General features: G+C 50.5%; 1 protein-coding gene across 2 annotated transcripts in view; it reads right to left on the bottom strand.

The window, feature by feature from the left end:
* The window catches only part of SEH1L (SEH1 like nucleoporin), a 71875-nt gene that overhangs the window by 15395 nt on the left and 34617 nt on the right, over positions 1-21863 (bottom strand). The window contains exons 6-9 of one of the 2 annotated variants that reach the window (XM_075314587.1): positions 18680-18820; positions 17894-18051; positions 17431-17578; positions 9575-9760 (exon numbers count right to left, since the gene is read on the bottom strand). In XM_075314587.1, coding sequence (XP_075170702.1) covers positions 9748-9760; positions 17431-17578; positions 17894-18051; positions 18680-18820 — 460 coding nt within the window. In that variant the 3' untranslated portion in view covers positions 9575-9747. Of the gene's footprint in view, positions 1-9574; positions 9761-17430; positions 17579-17893; positions 18052-18679; positions 18821-21863 lie in introns of those variants that run through there. The other variant, XM_075314586.1, reaches the window with a different exon arrangement.

Below are 21863 nucleotides of genomic sequence, written 5' to 3'. Positions count from 1 at the left end.
AGTGCGCAGCATGGCGGATGGAGCACGTTTGGGAGTGCGCAGCATGGGGGATGCAGCACGATGGGGAGTGCGCAGTATGGCGGATGGAGCACGTTTGGGAGTGCGCAGCATGGCGGATGGACCACGTTTGGGAGTGCGCAGCATGGCGGATGGAGCACGTTTGGGAGTGCGCAGCATGGGGGATGCAGCACGATGGGGGGTGCGCAGCATGGGGGATGGAGCACGATGGGAGGTGCACACCTCCCCCCAACACACACACACACGCGCACTGCACAACACACACACACTAGGAATCACAAACAACGCCCTACACAGACACCCACACACACAGACAACGCTGCACACACAAATATACGCACATACTGCACAACACACACATTGCTCAAAACATACCTCCCCCCAAAACACACCACACACACACAAACCGCACAACACACACACACACACAACGCTACAGACACAGCGCTCCACAAACAACGCAACACACGCAACACACATACAACACCGCTCTCACCCCCCGCGACACTCAGAACATGTACAGCGCCCTACACAAACACTTGGTAACTACACACAACAACATCTATATATATAACAAAAATCATACATGAACTACACAATACGTAAATTCTAGAATACCCGATGCGTAGAATCGGGCCACCTTCTAGTTTTAATATAAGGGTGACACCTCTAGAACAGATACCTATGGGAACGACCAATAGAAATTCTTTGCTCAATAGCAAAGAAACATATTGGATTTACCGCCTTCAAACCTTGCATCCTAATGGCCTTAATGATATTGTGGAAAGAATATAGTATACATCCCTGTCTAAATATAACGAAAAAGAAAAAAAAAAAAAATTAAATTTGTTTTTTAAAGAATTTTTATATCTATTTTTTTTTTTTTGTACTACCTTTTATTTGATAAATCTTATTGATAGTAATTTTATTGATAAATGCTTACAGTGTTTTTAGTTTTATGATTTTCTAAGTGATTTGTTGTTTGTGGATTTGTTTTTAATGAACCACTAGAGTTGAAGTGAACTAAGAAACTGATTATACAGCTGTGGTTATATCCACACCCTTATTTGAATTCCAGGTAAATTGTATTTATTTTTTTATCTATAAAGTAGAGTGAGATGCATTTTTATTTAGATACCTGAGGAAGGCGGTTGTTCCCGCCGAAACGCGTTGTATCCGTTTTTTATTTCCGTATGTTTGAGTAATAAATTCCATTTGAGTACAAGAGAGTTTTTAAAATCATCACTACGGGGAGCGCGGCCACTACAGAATTGGTTCACTTCATTTTTAACTTTTTCACCTGTGGGAATCCGAGGCAGGACCATACACAGGAGCAATTCAAGGCAAGCAGCAGACTCGGATAAGGAGACTTTGGAAAAGTCATATATGCCTGAAGTTTTTGTTTTTGGGAGTGCATAAAACTTCAGTAAAAAAAAAAAAAAAAAGGGCACCCGTGAGCCGCTTTGATAACGCGCTGAGATTGGCGCCGCGTGTTTGTTTTTTATTATATACCGTGCAGGGAATCACCTTACTTCACCGTTATTTTCAAGCACTGCTATAACTCTCTTGGGCATGGAGTTCACTAGAGCTTCACAGGAGCCACTGGAATCCTCTTCAACATCATGAAGCTGGTGAATGTTACAGACTTTGCGCTCTTTCACCTTCTGTTTGAGGACGCCCCACAGATTCTTAATAGGATTTAGGTCTGGAGACATGCTTGGCCAGTCCAGCACTTTACCCTCAGTTTCTTTAGCAAGGCAGTGTTAGGCTAGGGCCCCACTTTTCATTTCCACCTGCGTTTTTAGTGCTTTTTAGGTCCGTTTTGAAAAGCACCTTTTTCATGCCAAAAGGCATGCGTTTTGATTTCCCAGCAAAGTCTATGGGAAAATGGGGATTTCTAGACCCCACGTTGCGTTTTAACACACTGCGTTTAATTTGCATATTTTGTGGCAAAAACCATGCGTTCAAAAAAGCAACATGTCAATTGTTTTTGCCATTTTGGGTGCGTTTTGCTAACATTGAAGTCTATGAGAAATGGCAAAAACCAAGATTCCAGCAAATTCCTGCGTTTTACCTGCTTTTCCAGTGCAGAAAACATGCGTTTTGGACTTCAAAAACGCATGCTTTTTGGACATCAAAATAATGATTTCATATGTCCCTTTACACACATACATAGTCCGACAATTAAAAATAAGAATTTTAATAAATTGCTATTTTTCCATTAAATATCATATTACCGCTATAATTTCATTAAATTAATCTATTTTCATTATTTTTCACAAAAATATAGATTTGTTTCTTTTTTTCCAATTTTTTCATTGATTTTGTCTATTTAAACTTTATTTAGCAGTGTCATGATGCTCAAAATGCATCTATCAAAACGCAGGTGGAAAAGCAGGTAAAAAGCGCTGAAAACGCATCTAAAACGCTGTAAATACGCATGCATTTTCAGCGCTAAATTTCTGAAAAAGGCAACTTTGGTCAAATCAATTCAGCCCAAAACGTGCATTTAGAACTGCAAGTAGGTGAACGCAAAATGGGGCCCTAGCCTTAGGCTTTGTGCGCACGTAAATGCTGAAATTTCTGCAGCGATGTGTCAGTACATGTGCGCTGCAGAAACACTGCGTAATGGATGCACTGTTTCAGCAAAATAAATGCCGATTTCATGCGCTTGGGATGCTGCCCCCACCATAGACAGAGTGGGAGCTGCATCAAAAGTGCATAAATTAATTGACATGTTGCTTTTTTAAACGCACCGATTTGTTTCAAAATTTTGGCATCCAAATTGCTGAATTCAAAAAAGCAACGTGCGGATGGATTATGCACAATCTACATAGATTGTGCAGTGGACGCAGGACGCATGCATTCACGCTGCAGTGCTAAACGCAGCGTAAATGCATGAATTTACGCAACGTGCGCACAAAGCTTTAGTCTTGGAGGTGTGTTTGGGGTCGTTATAGTGGAATACTGCCCTGTGGCACAGTTTCTGAAGTGCGGGGGATCGTGCTCTCCTTCATTATCTCACAGTACATCTTGGCATTTATGATTCCCTCAATAAACTGTAGCCCCCACACAGCCAGCAGCCCTCATGCAGCCCCAAACCATGACACTCCCACCACGCTTGACTGCAGGCAAGACACACTTGCCTTTTTACTCCTCACCTGGCTGCTGCCACACACACTTGACACTATCTGAACCAAATAAGTTTATAGGGCACTTTGCACACTACGACATCGCAGGTGCGGTCCGTGGGGTCAAATTGAAAGTGACGAACATCCGGCGTCGCAGGCAATATCGTAGTGTGTAAAGCATTTTTGATACGATTAACGAGCGCAAAAGCGTCGTAATTGTATCATCGGTGTAGCGTCGGTCATTTCCATGAATTGGGAAGGACCGATGTTACGATGTTGTTCCTCGTTCCTGCAGCAGCACACATCGCTGTGTGTGAAGCCGCAGGAGCGAGGAACATCTCCTACCTGCGTCCCGGCCGCAATGCAGAAGGAAGGAGGTGGGCGGGATGTTTACGTCCCGCTCATCTCTGCCCCTCCGCTTTTATTGGCCGCCTGCCGTGTGACGTCGCACGACCCGTCTCCTTAATAAGGAGGCGGGTTGCCGACCAGAGCGACGTCGCAGGGTAGGTGAGTGCATGTGAAGCTGGCGTAGCGATAATGTTCGCTACGCCAGCTATCACCATGATATCGCAGCTGTGACGGGGACTATCGCGCACGGCATCGCAGCATCGGCTTGCGATGTCGTAGTGTGCAAAGTGCCCCTAGCTCTGCTTCTACAGTCCACAGGACATGGTTCCAGTAATCCATGTCCTTAGTCTGCTTGTCTTCAACAAAGGGTTTATGGGCTTTCTCGTGCATCATCTTTAGAAGAGGCTTCCTTTTGGAACAACTGTCATGGCGACCAGTTTGATGCAGTGTGTATCGTCTGAACACTGACAGACTGATACCCCATCCATTTACCGTATTTTTCGGACTATAAGACGCACCGGACCATAAGACGCACCCTGGTTTTAGAGGAGGAAAATAGGAAAATAAAATTTTAAGCAAAAAAATGTGGTCATGACACACTGTTGTGGGGCGAGGATCTGGTGCTGACACTGTTATGGGGGTAATGTCCCCAAATTCTCTACTAAGGTACCCCATCCTGGTAATTATCCTCCTGCCTTGTATATATATATGTCCCTCATCCTGGTATAGCTCCCATCCTGCTATATACTACCATCCTGTCATATGGCCGCATCCTGCTATATACCCCATCCTGCTATATAACCCATCCTGGTGTATGGCCACATCCTGTAGCACCCAAAAAATAAACGTTCATACTCACCTTTCCTCGCTCCACGCAGCATCACTCCTCCTCCAGTCTGTGCCAGCAGCAGCGCCGCTGACCTGTGTGGAGCCGGCCACGATCCCTGCAGCATCGCTCGTCCTCCTGTCTGTGTCGGCCGGCAGACAGGAGGACAAGCGATGCTGCAGGAATCGTGGCCGGTGAGTATACTGATGCACTGCACCCCGCGCTGATGATGATGTGCGGGGGCAGTTTATATAGCCACACATGATCACTCCAGGCTGTAGTTGCCAGGGGTGATCATGCAGGCCGGCTGTTTAGTATGCGCGCATCCCCCGCCCACCTGTCAGCGCCGGCTTCAGCGCTGAGAGATGATGGGCGTGCATATGAAATGAGCTGGCCCACATGGCTCCACCACAGCACCCTCTTTCCTCTGAGCTCTACATTCAGATTATTAGACGCACCCCCCCACTTCCTCCCAACATTTGAGGGAATAAAAAAGTGCGTCTTGTAGTCCGAAAAATACGGTAACCTCTACAGCAATTCTGGCAACACTTATATGTCTATTTTAAAAAGACAACCTCTGGATATAACGCTGATCACGTCCAGTCAACTTCTTTGGTCGACCGTGGACAGGCCTGTTTTGAGTATAACCTCTCTTGTTAAACATCTGTATGGTCTTGGCCACCGTGCTGCAGCTCAGTTTCAGGGTGTTGGTAATCTTCTTATAACATAGGCCAGCTCTATGTAAAGCAACAATTCCTTTTTTTTTTCAGATCCTGAAAGAATTCTTTGCCATATCGAACTTCCAGTGACCAGTATGAGAGAGTATTTGAGCGATTACACCAAATGTAACACTGCTGCTCCCCATTCACACCTCAGGCCTTGTAACATTAAAAAGAGAATTTTGTTTACTTACCGTAAAATTCTTTTTCTTATTAGTTCCGTATTGGGAGACCCAGACCATGGGTGTTTAGATTCTGCCTCGGAGGACACACAAAGTACTACACTTAAAAGTGTAGCTCCTCCCTCTGAGCTTATACACCCCCTGGTGAGCCAGTCCCAGCCAGTTTAGTGCAAAAGCTGAAGGAGAATAGCCACCCACAAGTAGAACAGAGCAAGAGCCGGAACAACCGGAGACTCTGTCCACGACAACAGCCGGTGATAACACACGGAACAAGAATTTGCTAACAGGCAACAGGGAGGGTGCTGGGTCTCCCAATACGGAACTATAACAAAAAGAATTTACGGTAAGTAACAAAATTCTCTTTTTCTTTATCGTTCCTTTGGGAGACCCAGACCTTGGGACGTTCCAAAGCAGTCCCTGGGTGGGAAATAAACAGAATAAACTAAGAAGTAGGCAGAACCTAACTTCCCAAATGGGCGACAGCCGCCTGAAGGATGCGTCTGCCCAAGCTCGCATCTGCCGAAGCATGAGCATGCACATGGTATTGCTTCGAGAAGGTATGCAGGCTAGCCCAAGTGGCAGCCTGACAGACTTGTTGAACCGTAGCCTGGTGCCTAAAAGCCCAAGAGGCACTGACAGCTCTGGTCGAGTGTGCCTTAATCCCCGGCGGGGGAGGCACCTGAGTACTCTGGTAGGCGTCCGAAATAGTCGATCTAATCCAACGAGCTAAGGTCGGCTTAGAAGCAGGGAGGCCCTTGCGCCGACCTGTGGTTAGCACAAAAAGAGAGGTGCACCGCCTGAGCGCAGCGGTGCGAGACACACAGATCCGGAGAGCACGCACCAGATCTAGAGTATGCAGCGCTTTTTCAAAGCGATGAACAGGGGCCGGACAGAAGGAAGGTAAGGTAATGTCCTGGTTAAGGTCGAAGGGAGAGACCACCTTAGGAAGAAAATCCGGAGTCGGACGGAGAACCACCTTGTCTTGATGAAAAACTAAAAAAAGTGACTCCGAGGAGAGCGCAGCCAAATCAGAGACTCTCCTGAGAGAAGTTATGGCAACCAGAAAGGCCACTTTCTGAGAAAGACGATACAAAGAAACCTCCCTAAGAGGCTCAAAAGGGGGTTTCTGCAATACCGTGAGGACCAAGTTAAGGTCCCAGGGATCCAAAGGCCGCCGATAAGGCGGAATGATGTGAGACGCGCCTTGCATGAAAGTGCGGACCTGAGCCAGCCGAGCGAGACGCCGCTGGAACAGAACTGACAGAGCTGAGACTTGTCCCTTGAGAGAGTTGAGGGACAGCCCTAGCTGCAGACCGGACTGTAGAAAAGACAGAAGGGTCGGCAAAGAGAATGGCCAAGGAGGATGGCCGGTAGAGTGACACCAGGACAGGAAAATTCTCCAAGTCCTGTGATAGATCTTAGCGGAGGAAGACTTACGGGCCCGAGTCATAGTGGAGATGACTTCAGGAGGAATACCAGAAGCCGTCAAAATCCAGGACTCAAGAGCCACGCCGTCAATTTGAGGGCCGCAGAATTCGGGCGGAAAAACGGACCTTGCGAGAGAAGGTCTGGACGGTCCGGGAGATGCCACGGCATCTCTACGGACAGTTGGAGCAGGTCCGGATACCAAGCTCGCCTGGGCCAGTCCGGTGCAATGAGGATGACTCGACGGCCCTCCATTCTGATCTTGCGCAGGACTCTGGGCAAGAGAGCTAGAGGGGGAAACACGTAGGACAGACGAAACTGGGACCAGTCTTGAACCAGAGCGTCCGCGGCGAAGGCCTGAGGATCATGGGAGCGAGCCACGTAAACAGGAACTTTGTTGTTGTGACGGGATGCCATTAGGTCCACGTCCAGAGTGCCCCATTTGCGGCAGATTGACTGAAACACTGCCGGGTGCAGAGACCACTCGCCACCGTCCACGCTTTGACGGCTGAGATGATCTGCCTCCCAGTTTTCCACGCCTGGGATGTGGACTGCGGATATGGTGGACTTGGAGTCCTCCGTCCACTGAAGGATGCGTTGTACCTCCATCATTGCCAGGCGGCTGCGTGTCCTGCCTTGGTGATTGATGTAGGCAACCGCTGACGCGTTGTCTGACTGGACTCGAATGTGCCTGCCCGCCAACAGGTGGTGAAATGCTAGGAGAGCTAGAAGCACGGCTCTGGTTTCCAGCACATTGATTGAAAGGGCTGACTCGGACTGAGTCCAAGTGCCCTGCGCTCTGTGGTGGAGACATACCGCTCCCCAGCCGGATAGACTGGCATCCGTGGTGAGAATCACCCAGGACGGGGCCAGGAAGGAGCGCCCTTGGGACAGGGAGAGGGGCCGAAGACACCACTGAAGAGACCTCCTGATCCGTGGCGACAGAGCCACTAACCTGTGTAAGGAGGAAGGCCGCTTGTCCCAACAGCGGAGAATGTCCAGCTGCAGGGGGCGCAGATGGAACTGGGCAAAGGGAACAGCCTCCATGGACGCCACCATTTGACCCAGCACCTGCATCAGACGCCTGAGGGTATAACGGCGGGGCCTCAGCAGAGAGCGCACCGCTAGCTGGAGTAACTGCTGTTTGATTAAGGGCAACTTCACAAGTGCCGGCAAAGTCTCGAACTGCATCCCTAGGTACGTGAGACTCTGGGTCGGAGTCAGAGTGGATTTGGGAAGATTGACAAGCCACCCGAATTGGGCTAGAGTGGCGAGAGTGAGCGAGACACTCCGCTGACAGTCTGCGCTGGATGGAGCCTTGACTAGAAGGTCGTCCAGGTAAGGGAGCACTGCCAACCCCTGGAGGTGCAGAACCGCAATCACTGCTGCCATGACCTTGGTGAATACCCGAGGGGCCGTGGCTAACCCGAAGGGGAGAGCCACGAATTGGAAATGATCCTCTCCTATTGCAAAACGTAACCAACGCTGGTGTGAAACTGCAATTGGCACATGTAGATAGGCATCTCTGATGTTGATGGACGCCAGGAAATCCCCTTGGGTCATTGAGGCAATGACTGATCGCAGAGACTCCATGCGAAAATGCCGCACCCAAACATGCTTGTTGAGAAGCTTGAGATCCAGGATGGGCCGGAAGGTACCGTCCTTTTTGGGAACTAGGAAGAGGTTTGAGTAAAAACCTCTGAACCGTTCCAGAGCGGGAACTGGTACAATTACTCCGTTTGCCTGCAAGGATGCCACGGCCTGTGAGAAGGCGGCGGCCTTGGAGCAGGGGGGAGTTGAGAGAAAAAAATCTGTTTGGCGGGCTGGAAGAGAATTCTATCCTGTAGCCGTGAGATATGATATCTCTCACCCACTGATCGGAGACTTGTTTTAACCAAGCGTCGCCAAAGTGGGAGAGCCTGCCACCGACTAAGGACGTTGCTGGAGCGGGCAGAGAGTCACGAGGAGGCTGCCTTAGTGGTAGAACCTTCTGCGGTCTTCTGCGGACGCGCTTTTGGGCGCCAGTTGGATTTCTGGTCCTTAGCAGAGTTAGCGGACGAAGCAGAGGGCTTAGAGGACGACCAGTTGGAGGAACGAAAGGAACGAAACCTCAACTGATTCCTACCCTGGGCGGGTTTCCTGGTCTTGGTTTGTGGCATGGAAGTACTCTTCACGCCAGTAGCTTCCTTAATAATTTCATCCAGCTGTTCACCGAACAGCCGGGAACCAGCAAAAGGGTGTCATCACCGCATTGTACATGTACAGCGCTTTGTGGGAACGCCTTGCTCTCTGTGCAAAACTTGGGCATATATAGGGATTGAATACAAGAACACAAAATGTAACAGATCTTCCCCCTTAGGCTACTTTCACACATCCGGTTTTTGCTCTGCGGCACAATACTCTGCAGAAAAACCGCAACCGTTTTTTTTGCCGCCGGTTGCGGGTTTTTTTGCATAGACTTACATTAGTGCTGTATTGTGCCGCATGGGCTTGTGTTTGGTCCGGTTTTTGCCGCATGCGGCAGATTTAGCCGATGCCGCGGCCGGATGGAATGTTGCCTGCAACGTTTTTTGCTCCGGCAAAAAAAAAACGCATTGTGCCGCATCCGGCCGCTGTGGCGCATTTTTCAATGCATGCCTATGGACGCCGGATGCGGCGCGATGTGGAAAAAAACGCATCCGGCCGCCGCCTGCGGTTTCTTCCACTGCGCATGCTCAGTAGCATGCCGCAACCGTAAAAAAACGGACGGGCCGCATGTAAAAACTTATGCAAAGGATGCGGTGTTTTCGCCGCATCCGTTGCATAGGTTTTCACAGCCGGATTGAGCCGCACTGCTCAAACCGGATGTGTGAAAATAGCCTAAGTGATTTGTACATACCATCAAAATCTTTAGTAAAAAAGTACAAACTTCTTTTTAGTTAGTAACAAAGAGTATTTTAATAAATTTGAAAAACAGAAAAAAAGAAAAAAAAAAAGACAAAACAAACATTTAGTATTAAGTAGGCTTCTGTGTGTTGTGGAGAGGAAAACCTTGGTATCCATTCCTGCGGGCATGCAACAAGCAGCTAAACAGCAAAGTTACTCCGGTTAGCTTGGCATCAAATGTGCACTCTGTTAAGGACACAATACAAACAGGGAGGGGGGAAAAAGGGCATCACTCAGGTAAAACAGGTTATGGTGAGGTGCAAAATATGTAACATTGTAAAAACTAGACATAACCACATCAACAAAGCAAACATTACATCAAACGGCTTTAGGAAACATTCATGGTACAAAAGTTTACATCAGTATTTAAAAGACAGAACTAGGACTAGGCTAAAGACCTCCTTCATACATTCGTGTCTCCGGTACGTGCGACATCCGTTTTCACATGTAGCAGACACACGTGCGTTTTAAAATCAATGGGTCTGCACACACGTCTGTGTTTTCAGATAAGCCATGTAGATGAGCCATGTGTCCGTGTGCTCCACACGGCAGCATATCAGTTACTCTCCCACAGCGCAGGTGTCACTTTGGACCGCACACTGATATGAGCCGTATGACATCAATGTGACACTTAACGGAGAAATCACGTGTCACACAAAAATAAAGATTTTTTTATCCTTTCCTGTCTCCAGCACTGTTGTCTCTTTGAGATCCTGCTCATTTTGCTCATTGCATATTCACTGCACTTGATGGATGAGTGAAGGAAATGAGGGACCGCACTCCGTACCGCTGTGCAGGAATCTTTAGTTTATTAGACGGTGCAGGGTAAAAAGCAGGAGACGAGCTGTAAGCTGGCTCCCAGGTAGAGGACGACAGCTGTTTCGCCTAACTAATTAGGCTTCCACAGGTCCAACAAATTCACTGCACTCACCACGGACCCGGAAGCAACAGCAGGGCCGGAGACTGGTAAGTACACCAGCTCATGCTGTCCGTGTGCTATCCGGATATCACACGGATAGCACGCGTAACACGAACACACATACGCATCTACACCACGAACTGTGAAACATGTTTTACGCATACATGTGAAAGAGGCCTACAATGGTTCAGTTCTTCCAAATGGCTATTCTTGTAACCTGCTGTGACCATTTATTTGGTAGTGGCTGAGCTTTACATTGCATATGGGGCACTTGCATGCCATAACTGCTACAAAAAGATATAGTGCTGTGCATGGTTAACACCAAGGCTATACGACGTTGACCGACAGCTGTCAAGCCACCCAAGTCCTCCCTGTGTCGCCGCTACATCAAGTGAATTCAGTTGCATTGCAAAACCTACACTACTGCGACAAGCAAGTTACAAGAAATCCAACAGTCTGTTTGTGGCTTCCCAGTCGCGGTAGTGTTTGGGTCACAATGCAATTCCATTCACTTCTGAACTGATGTATTAGCGGCATCGAGATAACTTGGGTCATCTGACAGCTGTTGTGATAAAAGTCATTGTGTAGCTTTAACCAAAAGGGGACATAATCATTCAACAAAACTTTGCTTTGTTCCTCTGGCATTACCACTACAAAAAAAATGAGGCAACGTGTATTAGTGGTTGGGACCACGTTCGTGTAATATCTGCCACGGTCTATAGTGCTGTGTCGGATGGTATACGGAGACACCTTTCTGCAAGGGGCATGACAAAGATCAGTTGTTTATATATTAATATATACTGTACTAGAAGGTGGCCCGATTCTACGCATCGGGTATTCTAGAATTTACGTATTGTGTAGTTCATGTATGATTTTTGTTATATCTATATATATAATTGCCTTATTCTGTCTGTCTGTCTGTCTATCTGTCTGTCTGTCTGTCTGTCATGCTCCAAAATTGTGTCCTTACGGTGACACAAAGCTGATTGGCCGCTGGGCTCGCCATGGCCCCGCCCCCCCACACGGATTGGCCTCTCGCCCCGGCTCTCTGCAGGCCCCGCCCCCCTCACGCAATGCACGCTCGCTCTGGCCCAACTGACACTGAGCCGCGACTCCCAGGTGAGTACACACACACACACATCAGATCACACTCACTCTCACACTCACACATCACATCCACACACTCACAACATCCTGGGATATCGCTTGCTTCTACACCGGCTCCGTCAGGATCCCGGCAGCGCCAGAGACATAACCTTGCGATGCTGGCATCTTGACGGAGGCCGTGAAAGCTGGTAACCATTATACACATCGGGTAACTAAGGTCCCTTAGTTACCCGATGTGTATCATAGTTACCAGTGTACATCGGCTCACACTCACTCTCATACACACCTCACACACACATCACATCGCATCCACACATCAAGGTCCTGCAGCGGCGGAAAATACAGAAACATAACAGCACACACACACACATACACACACATACACACACACAAATCAGATCACACTCACTCTCACACACACATCGCATCCACATACTCACAACATCCTGGGATATCGCTTGCTTCTCGGCGGCGATACTGTGCTGTTGTGAGCTTCCAGGACCTGCGGGAGGATCACATGGCCAGAAGCATGTGATATCCCCGGATGTTGTGAGTATAAGCGCGTATGTGCGATATCGTCAGTGTCTGTGTGTGTGAGTGTATGCGATCGGGTGTGTGTGAGTGTATGCGATCGGGTGTGTGTGAGTGGATGCGATCGGGTGTGTGTGAGTGGATGCAATCGGGTGTGTGTGAGTGGATGCAATCGGGTGTGTGTGAGTGGATGCGATCGGGTGTGTGTGAGTGGATGCGATCGGGTGTGTGAGTGTCGGCAGAGGAGCACGGCGTGCTGGAGGAGGCTGGGAGCAGAGAGGCTGATCATGGGGAAGGCTGGGAGGAGAGAGGCTGATGCTGGGGGAGGCTGGGAGGGGGAGGCTGGGACGAGGGAGGCTGATGCTGGTGGAGGCTGATGCTTGGGGAGGCTGATGCTGGGGGAGGCTGGAAGGAGAGAGGCTAATGCTGGTGGAGGCTGATGCTTGGGGAGGCTGATGCTGGGGGAGACTGGGAGGGGAAGGCTGATGCTGAGGGAGGCTGGGAGGAAGGAGGCTGGGAGGAGAGAGGCTGATCATGGGGAAGGCTGGGAACGGGAGGCTGATGCTGAGGGAGGCTGGAAGGAGAGAGGCTGATGCTGGGGGAGGCTGGAAGGAGAGAGGCTGACGCTGGTGGAGGCTGATGCTTGGGGAGGCTGATGCTGGGGGAGACTGGGAGCGGAAGGCTGATGCTGAGGGAGGCTGGGAGGAAGGAGGCTGGGAGGAGAGAGGCTGATCCTGGGGAAGGCTGGGAAGGGGAGGCTGATGCTGGGGGAGGCTGGAAGGAGAGAGGCTGATGCTGGTGGAGGCTGATGCATGGGGAGGCTGATGCTGGGGGAGACTGGGAGCGGAAGGCTGATGCTGAGGGAGGCTGGGAGGGGGAGGCTGGGAGGAAGGAGGCTGGGAGGAGAGAGGCTGATCCTGGGGAAGGCTGGGAAGGGGAGGCTGATGCTGAGGGAAGCTGGAAGGAGAGAGGCTGATGCTGGGGGAGGCTGGAAGGAGAAAGGCTGAGGCTGGGAGGAGAGAGGCTGATGCTGGGGAAGGCTGATGCTGAGGGAGGCTGGGAGGGGAAAGCTGATGCTGGGGAAGGCTGGGAGGACGGAGGCTGGGAGGAGAGAGGCTGATCCTGGGGAAGGCTGGGAGAGGGAGGCGGATGCTGGCGGAGGCTGATGCTGGGGGAGGCTGGAAGGAGAGAGGCTGATGCTGGTGGAGGCTGATGCTTGGGGAGGCTGGGAGAGGGAGGCTGATGCTGAGGGAGGCTGGGAGGAGGGAGGCTGGGAGAGGTAGGCTGAGAGAAGAGAGGCTGATGCACACACACACACACACACACACTGCACAACACACCACACACACACACTGGGAACCACAAACAACTGCCCTACACAGACACCCACACACACAGACAACGCTGCACACACACAACACCCAACACACAAACACCGCGGCACACACAAATATACGCACATACCGCACAACACACACATTGCACAAAACATACCTCCCCCCAAAACACACCACACACACACAAACCGCGCAACACACACACACAACGCTGCAGACACACAGCGCTCCACAAACAACGCAACACACATACAACACCGCTCTCACCCCCTGTCACACCCAGACAACACCCAGAACATGTACAGCGCCTACACAAACACTTGGTAACTACACACAACAACATCTCTATATATATATCTCTATATATATATATATATATATATATATATATATATATATATATATATATATATATATAACAAAAATCATACATGAACTACACAATACGTAAATTCTAGAATACCCGATGCGTAGAATCGGGCCACCTTCTAGTATATATATAATTGCCTTATTCTGTCTGTCTGTCTGTCATGCTCCAAAATTGTGTCCTTACGGTGACACAAAGCTGATTGGCCGCTGGGCTCGCCATGGCCCCGCCCCCCCCACGGATTGGCCTCTCGCCCCGGCTCTCTGCAGGCCCCGCCCCCCTCACGCAATGCACGCTCGCTCTGGCCCAACTGACACGGAGCTCCGACTCCCAGGTGAGTACACACACATCAGATCACACTCACTCTCACACACACCTCACACATCACATCCACACACTCACAACATCCTGGGATATCGCTTGCTTCTACACCGGCTCCGTCACGATCCCAGCAGCGCCAGACATAACCTTGCGACGCTGGGATCTTGACGGAGCCCGTGAACGCTGGTAACCATTATACACATCGGGTAACTAAGGTCCCTTAGTTACCCGATGTGTATCATAGTTACCAGTGTACACCGGCTCCCGGTACACATGTGCAGGGAGCCGGCATTATACTCCTCTCCCCCCAGGACTACTCCTCCTATTACAGTCCTCCTATTATACTTCTCTCTGATGTAGCACGATGGGGAGTGCGCAGCATGGGGGATGTAGCACGATGGGGAGTGCGCACCATGGGGGATGTAGCACGATGGGGAGTGCGCACCATGGGGGATGTAGCACGATGGGGAGTGCGCAGCATGGGGGATGTAGCACGATGGGGAGTGCGCAGCATGGGGGATGTAGCACGATGGGGAGTGCGCAGCATGGGGGATGTAGCACGATGGGGAGTGTGCAGCATGGGGGATGTAGCACAATGGGGAATGTAGCACGATGGCGGGTGCGCAGCATGGGGGATGTAGCACGATGGCGGGTGCGCAGCATGGGGGATGTAGCACGATGGCGGGTGCGCAGCATGGGGGATGTAGCACGATGGGGAGTGCGCAGCATGGGGGATGTAGCATGATGGGGGATGTAGCACGATGGGCGATGTAGATGTGTGTTGCGCGGTTTGTGTGTGTGTGGTGTGTTTTGGGGGGAGGTATGTTTTGTGCAATGTGTGTGTTGTGCGGTATGTGCGTATATTTGTGTGTGCCGCGGTGTTTGTGTGTTGGGTGTTGTGTGTGTGCAGCGTTGTCTGTGTGTGTGGGTGTCTGTGTAGGGCAGTTGTTTGTGGTTCCCAGTGTGTGTGTGTGGTGTGTTGTGCAGTGCGCGTGTGTGTGTGTGTGTTGGGGGGAGGTGCGCACTCCCAAACGTGCTCCATCCCCCATGCAGCGCACTCCCCATCGTGCTCCATCCCCCATGCAGCGCACTCCCCATCGTGCTCCATCCCCTATGCTGCGCACCCCCCCATCGTGCTCCATCTCCCATGCTGCGCACTCCCAAACGTGCTCCATCCGCCATGCTGCGCACTCCCAAACGTGCTCCATCCGCCATGCTGCGCACTCCCAAACGTGCTCCATCCGCCATGCTGCGCACTCCCAAACGTGCTCCATCCGCCATGCTGCGCACTCCCAAACGTGCTCCATCCGCCATGCTGCGCACTCCCAAACGTGCTCCATCCGCCATGCTGCGCACTCCCAAAACGTGCTCCATCCGCCATGCTGCACCAGCATCAGCCTCTCTACCCGCAGCATCAGCCTCTCTACCCGCAGCATCAGCCTCTCTCCTCCCAGCATCAGCCTCTCTCCTCCCAGCATCAGCCTCTCTCCTCCCAGCATCAGCCTCTCTCCTCCCAGCATCAGCCTCTCTCCTCCCAGCATCAGCCTCTCTCCTCCCAGCATCAGCCTCTCTCCTCCCAGCATCAGCCTCTCTCCTCCCAGCATCAGCCTCTCTCATCCCAGCATCAGCCTCTCTCATCCCAGCATCAGCCTCTCTCATCCCAGCATCAGCCTCTCTGTCCCCAGCATCAGCCTCTCTGTCCCCAGCATCAGCCTCTCTGTCCCCAGCATCAGCCTCTCTCCTCCCAGCCTACCCCAGCCTCAGCCTCCCCCAGCCTCAGCCTCTCTCCTCCCAGCATCAGCCTCTCTCCTCCCAGCATCAGCCTCTCTCCTCCCAGCCTACCCCAGCCTCAGCCTCCCCCAGCATCAGCCTCTCTCCTCCCAGCATCAGCCTTTTCGGTCCCCAGCATCAGCCTCTCTCCTCCCAGCCTACCCCAGCCTCAGCCTCCCCCAGCATCAGCCTCTCTTCTCTCAGCCTCCCCATCCCAGCCTTCCCCAGGATCAGCCTCTCTCCTCCCAGCCTCCTCCAGCACGCCGTGCTCCTCTGCCGACACTCACACACCCGATCGCATACACTCACGCACACACACATTGACGATATTACACATATGCGCTCATACTCACAACATCCGGAGATACCACATGCTTCTGGCCATGTGATCCTCCGGCAGGTCCTGGAAGCTCACAGCACAGTATCGCCGCCGAGAAGCAAGCGATATCCCAGGATGTTGTGAGTATGTGGATGCGATGTGATGTGTGTGTGAGGTGTGTGTGAGAGTGAGTGTGATCTGATGTGGGTGTGTGTGTATGTGTGTGTGTGTGCGCGTGTGTGTGTATTTTCCGCCGCTGCAGGACCTTGATGCGCTGGTAACTATGCTACCATGGCTACCAGCGTATCTCGTCCCCCACTCGCACGGGAGCCCACACCAGCATACGCCGGCCAGCCCCAGCAATGCGAGGGTATGTGTCGGCTGGTTTGGCGGCGTACGCTGATGTGGGCTTCCAGGGGTACAGTACTCACCTGGTAGTAGTGGCTCCGTGATCGTGTCGGTTCGGGGAATGCGTGGGGGGGGGCGGGGCCAGAGCTAGCGTGCATTGCGTGAGGGGGGCGGGGCGTGGCCGAGTTGCCAATGCCTGCAGGGTGCCGGGGCGAGAGGCCAATCTGTGGGGGGGCGGAGCCTGGGCGAGCGGCCGGCCAATCCGTGTGGGGGCGCAGCCTGGGCGAGCGGCCAATCCGTGCGGGGGGGCGGGGCCATGGCGAGCCCAGCGGCCAATCAGCTTTGTGTCACCGTAAGGACACAATTTTGGAGCAAGACAGACAGACAGAATAAGGCAATTATATATATAGATATCCAGGAGAATTAACATAATGATATTGAGGCTTCAGAACTGCTATTTAATGGGAAATAAAAGAATTTAATAGAACAGGTATGTGATCTTCAAGTAACTGCACTTTTACGGCTCGGAGAATGGTAAACTTCACATTGTAAATAATATGAGGAAACTACAAAATACATTAAATCACTGATTATTTCTAAAAAGATTCAACATCAATATATTCCTAAACTCTTAAAGAGCTTGGCCGCTAATTCTTTATTGACAGCTAAGGATAAGCCCTCAATAACTGATCAGTGGGCGTGCGAGACCTGGTAGCTTGTTACCGGCAGTGGCCAGATGTTCTTGGAGTACACGGCAGCCATGTCATTTTTGCAGTGGTCGTGGACAGATACTGCACAAACAGCCCCTATTCATGAGACTGTTTGTGTGCTTCTTACCTGGATGAAGAAGATGACCCGTTAACTGAATTCGGTAAACTTTGATTGCCGGAGCCAACAGACGACACAGAGAATCCTTGGTTGGAATTCACAGGGTTCCCATCTCCTTTTAGGACACCAGTGCATTTCCAATTGTCCATGTAGTTTGCTAAAGTGAACACCATAACAGAAACTATTTAGACCAAGCTGTCCTTTGGCTGCAGCTTTATGAACACTGGCACAACCGTCATGGTCATGTAGACCATCATAACAACATTTGGGCAAGGTTTTATTAACTTAAGCTAAGATTCCCATGCAGAAGAAAGTGAGCATTAGTGATAGCACAATTGAGAACTGTCAGGCCACAAGATTGTTTTTGTGCTGGTGGCGTACATGGCCTCGCTGGTTTTTCAGAGTGAGAAACGCTGCCAGATCAACAGCCGACATTACAATGTCTGGCCCACAAAGCCAAAACACCATTCACCTTTCCACAGACGAACACTGCCATCATCGCCAGAAGATGCCAAGACTGTGCCTGTTATATTCCAGCTTACACGCCATACTTGTGAGTTGTGATTATCAAACTGTGCCACGGTGTGGATTTCAAACTTCGTAACTCCCCCTGAAGAGGTCAGCTCCTTCCTGGAAAACAGGTCGTAATATGTGGAAATTAACTCACCACAGCTGGTGCATTTCCTAACATTATACAATGCCATCATTGATAATGGAGAATAATTCTTAACCTGGCAGAAATGTTATTGGTAATAAAGAAATGAAGCAAGATTTGTACACATTTAAATTTTTTTTTAAATACCTTTATATAGCAATAAGGTAGGCTTTATCTACTGAACTGTCAGGATTCCAAGATGGCAACTACTACCAATCAGAACCCATCCTAAAGGGCACGCAGCAGGACGGCAGATCACTTTCTGGTCAGGTAATGCGAATGCAAATTCTTCTGTTTAGTTCACATCACAGTTATAAGTGGAGCCGAACTAATCAAGAAGATTAACACCTTTCCTTAGTGAACTGAAAGTAAACATTTATCTCAGTCAGCCTGACAGTTTTAGTGCGTGCTTCATACAGAATATCCAGCTGCATGTTCTGGCAGTTGCCATGTTTAAAATCCTGACAGAGTGCTTTAGGTAAAAGCATACCATTTTTTTTTTTTTTGCAAAAAAAGGTATTTAGAAAAATGTTTAAATATTTAGAGGTGTATTAATTTATTTAAGCACTCAAAGTATTATATTATACCATAAGAAAAACTCACCTTAAAGGTTTCATTGTAAAAATTCTGACATCTTTACTTGCTACTGCCAAGATGTGGTAAGATCTACCCAAGTTTGGAGCAAAAGCAATGTCATGAACGGGGTCTGTGACGGTCATAAAGGTTTCAGCCTTGACATATTTCCTGCAAACAGAAATACTCTTAGATTGCGGCGCTGCAAAGCATTCAAGTGAAGTAAAGCACTGAAGACAGTCGCTGCGGCAACTGCACAAGCCGCGATCACTGTTGTGTCTATTGTGCCTGCTCTCAGTAAGAAGAAGGTAAGAGGGCACAGCGGACAGGTGATAATTTTTCTGCGATCCCTTACTAGAGTATAATCCAAGGGGAGCATTTTCAGCATAATAAAAAAGAAGGGAATTTTGTTTACTTACCGTAAATTCCTTTTCTTCTAGCTCCAATTGGGAGACCCAGACAATTGGGTGTATAGCTACTGCCTCCGGAGGCCGCACAAAGTACTACACTTAAAAGTGTAAGGCCCCTCCCCTTCTGGCTATACACCCCCCCGTGGGAGCACGGGTCCCTCAGTTTTAGTGCAAAAGCAAGAAGGAGGAAAGCCAATAACTGTTTCAAAAACAAATTCAATCCGATAAACAATATCGGAGAACGTAACTTATCAACATGAACAACATGTGCACCCGAAAAACAAATACCCTAAGAAAAAACAGGGCGGGTGCTGGGTCTCCCAATTGGAGCTAGAAGAAAAGGAATTTACGGTAAGTAAACAAAATTCCCTTCTTCTTTTTCGCTCCTAATTGGGAGACCCAGACAATTGGGACGTCCAAAAGCAGTCCCTGGGTGGGTAAAAGAATACCTCGTGATCGGGCTGTCAGGCAGCCCTTTCTTACAGGTGGGCCACCGCCGCCTGCAGGACTTGTCTACCTAGGCTGGCATCCGTCGAAGCGTAGGTATGCACCTGATAATGCTTGGTAAAAGTGTGCAGACTCGACCAGGTAGCCGCCTGGCACACCTGCTGAGCCGTAGCCTGATGCCGTAATGCCCAGGACGCACCCACGGCTCTGGTAGAATGGGCCTTCAGTCCAGAAGGAGTCGGAAGCCCAGCAGAACGGTAGGCGTGAAGAATTGGTTCCTTGATCCACCGCGCAAGGGTGGATTTGGAAGCTTGCGACCCTTTATGCTGACCAGCGACCAGGATAAAGAGTGCATCCGAACGGCGCAGAGGCGCCGTGCGGGAAATGTAGATCCTGAGTGCTCTCACCAGGTCCAACAGATGCAAACCCTTTTCAAATTGGTGAACTGGATGCGGACACAAAGATGGTAAAGTGATATCCTGATTGAGATGAAAGGAAGATACCACCTTGGGAAGAAACTCTGGAATTGGACGCAGTACTACCTTGTCTTGGTGAAACACCAGGAAGGGAGATTTGCAAGATAACGCCGCCAGCTCTGACACTCTCCGAAGAGACGTGACCGCCACCAGAAAAGCCACTTTCTGTGAAAGCCGAGAAAAGGAAATCTCCTTCATAGGCTCGAAAGGCGGCTTCTGGAGAGCAATTAGAACCTTGTTCAGATCCCAGGGTTCCAATGGCCGCTTGTAAGGGGGAACGATATGACAAACCCCTTGCAGGAACGTGCGTACCTTAGGAAGTCGCGCCAGGCGCTTCTGAAACAATACGGATAGCGCAGAGACTTGTCCTTTAAGGGAGCTAAGCGACAAACCTTTTTCCAACCCAGACTGCAGGAAGGAAAGAAAAATAGGCAATGCAAATGGCCAGGGAGAAACTCCCTGAGCAGAGCACCAAGATAAGAATATCTTCCACGTTCTGTGGTAGATCTTGGCGGAGGATGGTTTCCTAGCCTGTCTCATGGTGGCAACAACATCATGAGATAAACCTGAGGTCCCTAGGATCCAGGACTCAATGGCCACACAGTCAGGTTCAGGGCCGCAGAATTCAGATGGAAAAACGGCCCTTGAGACAGCAAGTCTGGACGGCCTGGTAGCGCCCACGGTTGTCCTACCGTGAGATGCCACAGATCCGGGTACCACGACCTCCTTGGCCAGTCTGGAGCGACGAGAATGGCGCAACGGCAGTCGGACCTGATTTTGCGGAGCACTCTGGGCAACAATGCCAGAGGTGGGAACACATACGGTAGTCGGAACTGCGACCAATCCTGAACTAAGGCGTCTGCCGCCAGAGCTCGGTGATCGTGAGACCGTGCCATGAAAACCGGGACCTTGTTGTTGTGCCGTGACGCCATCAGGTCGACGTCCGGCATCCCCCAGCGGCGACAGATCTCCTGAAACACGTCCGGGTGAAGGGACCATTCCCCTGCGTCCATGCCCTGGCGACTGAGAAAGTCTGCTTCCCAGTTTTCCACGCCTGGGATGTGAACTGCGGATATGGTGGATGCTGTGTTTTCCACCCACGTCAGAATCCGCCGGACTTCTTGAAAGGCTTGCCGACTGCGTGTTCCCCCTTGGTGGTTGATGTACGCCACCGCTGTGGAATTGTCCGACTGAATCCGGATCTGCTTGCCCTCCAGCCACTGTTGGAAGGCTCGCAGAGCAAGATAGACTGCTCTGATTTCCAGAACATTGATCTGAAGGGTGGACTCTCTCTGAGTCCACGTACCCTGAGCCCTGTGGTGAAGAAACACTGCTCCCCACCCTGATAGGCTCGCATCTGTCGTGACCACCGCCCAGGATGGGGGTAGGAACGACTTTCCTTTTGACAATGAGGTGGGAAGAAGCCACCATCGGAGAGAGTCCTTGGCTGCCTGAGAGAGGGAGACATCCCTGTCGAGGGACGTCGACTTCCCGTCCCATTGGCGGAGAATGTCCCATTGTAGAGGGCGCATATGAAACTGCGCGAAAGGGACTGCTTCCATTGCTGCCACCATCTTCCCTAGGAAATGCATGAGGCGCCTCAAGGAGTGGGAATGGTTCTGCAGGAGAGATTGCACCCCTGTCTGCAGAGAGCACTGCTTGTCCAGTGGAAGCTTCACTATCGCTGAGAGAGTATGAAACTCCATGCCAAGATATGTTAGTGATTGGGTCGGGGTTAGATTTGACTTTGAAAAGTTGATAATCCACCCGAAACTCTGGAGAGTCTTCAGTGCCACGTCCAGACTGTGTTGGCATGCCTCTTGAGAGGGTGCCTTTATAAGTAGATCGTCCAAATACGGGATCACGGAGTGACCCTGCGAG

The sequence above is a fragment of the Anomaloglossus baeobatrachus genome, chromosome 6 (genome assembly GCF_048569485.1).
Source record: "Anomaloglossus baeobatrachus isolate aAnoBae1 chromosome 6, aAnoBae1.hap1, whole genome shotgun sequence".
Lineage (NCBI taxonomy): Eukaryota > Metazoa > Chordata > Amphibia > Anura > Aromobatidae > Anomaloglossus > Anomaloglossus baeobatrachus.
This window is presented reverse-complemented; position numbering and strand designations above follow the sequence as displayed.